The sequence below is a fragment of the Blennius ocellaris genome (assembly GCF_963422515.1).
Source record: "Blennius ocellaris genome assembly, chromosome: 8".
NCBI classification, from domain to species: domain Eukaryota; kingdom Metazoa; phylum Chordata; class Actinopteri; order Blenniiformes; family Blenniidae; genus Blennius; species Blennius ocellaris.
In genome coordinates this window covers 29,045,856-29,051,445 of record NC_137657.1, presented here as the reverse complement: position 1 = coordinate 29,051,445, position 5,590 = coordinate 29,045,856, and the positions used below count along the sequence as shown (strand labels likewise).

At 49.1% G+C, this 5,590-nt stretch overlaps 1 protein-coding gene across 1 annotated transcript; it reads right to left on the bottom strand.

The window, feature by feature from the left end:
• Nucleotides 1–666: 666 nt before the first annotated feature.
• rrp15 (ribosomal RNA processing 15 homolog) lies at nt 667–5,129 on the bottom strand (the record flags this gene model as incomplete). The annotated part of the gene is made up of 5 exons (XM_080500600.1): nt 667–1,513; nt 2,269–2,479; nt 3,078–3,175; nt 3,406–3,731; nt 5,096–5,129. The coding sequence occupies 5 exons, from the start codon at nt 5,127–5,129 to the stop codon at nt 1,397–1,399; spliced, it is 786 nt and encodes a 261-aa protein (XP_080356726.1). The 3' UTR covers nt 667–1,396.
• Between the last annotated feature and the right edge of the window lie 461 nt (nt 5,130–5,590).

Below are 5,590 nucleotides of genomic sequence, written 5' to 3'. Positions count from 1 at the left end.
CTGTGTTCGCTTCAGACACGAAGAAAAGCTGCTGCGCGTTTTTACCAAAAAACTTGAATTCTTTTGAGGAAAATAGGAGCAACTTCATTATTAGACCATCAGTGATGAAGATGATCTTACTGACGTCACTTCTTCATCCTCTCACTGGCAGAACAACAAATATTCAATAATCGTCTGGACATTGTTTCCACATCCCCTCAGGTTAACATTTTAGTTACCAGGTCACCAACCAACCAAGCAGCATGTTAAGGAGAAAACAGCAAAAGGAAATCAGGATAAAACGTTCATGAGGAAACAGTTTAAAATTAATTTAAACAAAGTCAACATTGCTCACATTGAGACATTTCTCTGTATATTATCATCACTAATAGACGACTGCTGGCAAATGTTCAATGTTTTTGATTATCATCATTTTCCCAGATAATAAACTAGGAGGTTTTGTTCATCAGTGTGACGGTTGGAGTTTGTTTCCTGTGGAAAACCTGCAGTTCACCTCATGATTTGATGGATTTAATAACCCCCCCCCCCCACAGTGAGGCGGGCAGGAAGAGCCGGTGAAGAAGAGCTGAGCGGCTCTTCTTCTCCATGTTTGACCTGCTGAGGCTGAAATAAACTGTTTTTGTCTCCAAGAATTGAAATGAAACAGTGAAACTCTTCATTTGACTCTTTAGTTGAATTTAATAAAAAAAACATGAGGAAACGTGACATCATGACATCATGACGTTATGACATCATGACGTTATGACATCATGACGTTATGACATGATGTTATGACATCATGACGTTATGTACATGTGGGACAGAAAACACTTAATCAATCCTCTAATATGAACTGATCAGCAGGAAGAGCTCAGTCACTGAACAGTGGATGGTGGAGGATGATGGTGGTGGAGGATGAAGGTGGAGGATGAAGGTGGAGGATGAAGGTGGAGGATGAAGGTGGAGGCTCCACACAGTTTGGAGCTTCTGATTCCCACTGATCGTTATTAAAATGTCTGATCACTGTGAGAATGTCTCCAGAAGTCTTCCTGTGAAGTCCAGACTGAGGAGGAGGAGCTGCGCCTCCTGCTCCTCCTTCTCCTCCTCCTCCCCTGGATTTCCCTCCAGAAGCAGACGTGTGGCGGCTGGTCCTGTTCAGGTTCTTCCCACCGTCCCTGAACGCATCACGGGCCAAACCTGCAGCTCCTTCCAGCTGTGGAGAGTCGCCTGCAGCTGGCGACACCTCCTCCTGCTCACGCCTCCTGGCTGCTCACGCCTCCTGCTTGGCCTCTTCCTCCTCACGCCTCCTGCTTGGCCTCCTCCTCCTCACGCCTCCTCGCTGCTCACGCCTCCTGCTCGGCCCCCTGGCTGCTCACGCCTCCTGCTTGGCCTCCTCCTGCTCACGCCTCCTCGCTCCTCACGCCTCCTGCTCGGCCTCCTCAGCCTCGCTCTCCTTGTCCCAGTCCTTCATGGTGGCTCCCATCATGTAGTCGTCTCTGAGGACGCTCCAGGCCGGCTCCTCCTCCTCCGCAGCCTGGGAACAACACAGTGAGGACGCTGGGTTCTACACTGCTCCTCCTCCTCCTCCTCCTCCTCCTCTAGGCTGCTCCTCCTCTGCAGCCTGGGAACAACCACAGTGAGGACGCTGGGTTCTACACTGCTCCTCCTCCTCCTCCTCCTCCTCTAGGCTGCTCCTCCTCTGCAGCCTGGGAACAACCACAGTGAGGACGCTGGGTTCTACACTGCTCCTCCTCCTCCTCCTCCTCCTCTAGGCTGCTCCTCCTCTGCAGCCTGGGAACAACCACAGTGAGGATGCTAGGTTCTACACTGCTCCTCCTCCTCCTCCTCCTCTAGGCTGCTCCTCCTCTGCAGCCTGGGAACAACCACAGTGAGGATGCTAGGTTCTACACTGCTCCTCCTCCTCCTCCTCCTCTAGGCTGCTCCTCCTCTGCAGCCTGGGAACAACACAGTGAGGACGCTGCGTTCTACACTGCTCCTCCTCCTCCTCCTCCTCTACGCTCCTGCTCCTCCTCCGCAGCCTGGGAACAACCACAGTGAGGACGCTGGGTTCTACACTGCTCCTCCTCCTCCTCCTCCTCCTCCTCTAGGCTGCTGCTCCTCCTCTACTCTACAAACTCTCCCCAGGATCAGAACCTGGACCAGAGCAGAACTCCTAGCAGATATAAATAATCAAAATAATAATAATAAAAAAAGAAAGCTGCTTTCATGAGGAACAAGGAAGAAGAAGCAGTGGTCAGAGGGGGCGGAGCTTCACCAGGCTGGACTCACCGTGGGTCGGTCGGCCTTGCCGGCCCCCCGCCGGCCCCCCTTCTCCCCCCGCCGGCCCTCCTTCTCCCCCCGCAGGACGTCGATGAAGTCCTTCTTGGACACCGACGTCAGGATCTTCGCCTTCTTCCTCTCCGAGCCGCCGACTTCCTTCAACTTCACCTCCATCGACTTCTGGTGCTTCCTGACGGCGTTGAAGAGCTGGACCACACCTCTGAGGAGGAGGAGGAGGAGGAAGAGGAGGAAGAGGAGGGGGAAGAAGAAGAGGAGGAGGGGGAAGAAGAAGAGGAGGAGGGGGAAGAAGAAGAGGAGGATGAGGAAGAGGAAGAGGGGGAAGAGGAGGGGGAGGAGGGGGAAGAAGAAGAGGAGGAGGGGGAAGAAGAAGAGGAGGATGAGGAAGAGGAAGAGGAGGAGGGGGAAGAGGAGGGGGAAGTGGAAGAGGAAGAAGAGGAGGAAGAGGAAGAGGATGAGGAAGAGGAAGAGGAGGAGGAGGAGGATGAGGAGGGGGAAGAGGAGGAGGGGGAAGAGGAAGAGGAGGAAGAGGAAGAGGAGGAGGGGGAAGAGGAAGAGGAGGAGGGGGAAGAGGAAGAGGAGGAAGAGGAAGAGGAGGAGGAGGGGGAAGAGGAAGAGGAGGATGAGGATGAGGAGGAGGAGGGGGAAGAGGAAGAGGAGGAAGAGGAAGAGGAGGAGGAGGGGGAAGAGGAAGAGGAGGAAGAGGAAGAGGAGGAGGAGGGGGAAGAGGAAGAGGAGGATGAGGATGAGGATGAGGATGAAGAGGAGGAGGAAGAGTCCTGGTCAGCAGCGTCCCTCACCTGGTGGCCGTCCTCTGCAGGACTCGCTCCGTCTCTCGGTCCTTCAGGACGTCTGGCTTCTCTCTGCTCATCGTCTCCCACGTCCTCTTCTTGTCCACCTGCCAGGTGAGACACGTGACCACAGGAAGTACGGGGCGACATCTGGGCCAAAATCTGAGCTAATAAACTCAAACTTTAAATACTAAAGTTGCACTGAGCTGCTTGTTGCTGAAACTTCCTTCCAGAAGGTTCTTAGTCGTTTGTCCAGAGACAATAATGAGAGGAGTGTGACTCGACCAAAGGAGGTGATAAACCTCCTCCTCCTCCTCCTCCTCCTCGGTCCTCCTACCTGCTTCTTCCTCTCCAGCTGCTCCTGCTTCTCCTTCTCCTTGCTCTTTTCCAGCTCTTTGCTCTTCGTCAGGATGTTGCTCTTCTTCTTCTCGCCCGTCTTCTTCCCCAGGATCTTGGCCATGGCTTCGGCCCAGCCTGAGTTGGCGTTGCCTTCCTCTGCACCGCCTCCCTCCTCCTCCTCCTCCTCCCCCTCCCCCTCTTCATCGCCGTCGCTCCCTCCTCCGTCGCTCCCCCCTCTGTCGCTCCCTCCTCCGTCACTCCCTCCTCCGTCGTCGCTCCCCCCATCAGAGTCATCGTCAAACTGAGGGACTTCCTCCTCGTCTCCTGTGAAGAATTCAAACCAGGAAAGATTCAATTTCCTCATAAATCACCGGCGGCGACAAACAGCAGTCGTTTTCTGATGTCTCGAAAATCTATTTTTAGACGTTAAACAAGTACAATCTATTTTTAGACGTTAAACAAGTACAGACAATCTATTTTTAGACGCTAAACAAGTACAATCTATTTTTAGACGCTAAACAAGTATAATCTATTTTTAGACGTTAAACAAGTATAATCTATTTTTAGACGTTAAACAAGTACAGACAATCTATTTTTAGACGCTAAACAAGTATAATCTATTTTTAGACGTTAAACAAGTATAATCTATTTTTAGACGCTAAACAAGTACAATCTATTTTTAGACGCTAAACAAGTATAATCTATTTTTAGACGTTAAACAAGTATAATCTATTTTTAGACGTTAAACAAGTACAGACAATCTATTTTTAGACGCTAAACAAGTATAATCTATTTTTAGACGTTAAACAAGTATAATCTATTTTTAGACGTTAAACAAGTATAATCTATTTTTAGACGTTAAACAAGTACAGACAATCTATTTTTAGACGTTAAACAAGTACAATCTATTTTTAGACGTTAAACAAGTACAATCTATTTTTAGACATTAAACAAGTACAGACAATCCAGCAACACTCGGTCTGTGCTGGACCCCAGATGTCAGTGAACCCAGATGTCAGTGAACCCAGATGTCAGTGAACCCAGATGTCAGTGAACCCAGATGTCAGTGAACCCAGATGTCAGTGAATCCAGATGTCAGTGACCCCAGATGTCAGTTGCCCCTCATTTCCCTCCAGCGTCTGTAGGAAACATTAAAATTCTCCACAGAATTGCTCACATTGACAGAAAAGTGTAACTCGGACGTCAACAAACCTTCATATTCCTGCAGACATTGAGTACATTAAATACACAATAAACACAAACGGTGTGAAGCAACTTCAGCGTTCAGATTCTTCACTGCGTTAGAGATTAATAAGACAGAAAGAATAAACGACTCCCGTATTAAGACCCAAATAAACAAACGTGATTCTGCTATTAAAATTTGATTTTCTATCGGCAATTAAAGAAAAAAAAACATAAATACATACATAAAATAGAAGTTTTGTTGAGGTGTGTGTGTGTGTGTGTGTGTGTGTGTGTGTGTGTGTGTGTGTGTGTTACATGATGAACTAGTAAACATCGGTTAGTTTCGACAGGAAAAGAGGAAAGACGCTTTAAAAACAAGCGACAATCTTCACCTGGACCTTCAAACTCCAACCGATCGAACCGGAACCGAACTACGACCCGTTTGTCTCGTTGTGTCTCTAAAGTCTTTAGTGTCTTTTTAGATTTTAATCAAATAAACTCACCAGACGAAGCCTCACGTGTTTCCATCGCGGCCATCGTGAGCGGACCTATAGTAGGTCCGTGCGGCAACACGACACGAAGGTTCCGCTTCTTCTTCTTCTGGGGTCTGGAGGTCTTGACGCTGCGCAGGCGCGTTGCTGCCCTCTGGTGGTTGTTGCTCGCATTGCTTTTGTCAGCCGCTGTGTCTGCTGCGATCCAATATAATGAATCTACGTCATCGTTCATTTAAGTGTTTGAATTCAAATCTTCTCCAGCAGCTGCTTCCTGTCTTTGTCCTGGATGAGAATGTGTCCTAGATGAGAACGTGTCCTACTGTCCTGGATGAGAATGTGTCCTACTGTTCTAGATGAGAATGTGTCCTACTGTCCTGGATGTGTCCTACTGTTCTAGATGAGAATGTGTCCTACTGTCCTGGATGAGAACGTGTCCTACTGTCCTGGATGAGAATGTGTCCTAGATGAGAACGTGTCCTGGATGAGAACGTGTCCTACTGTCCT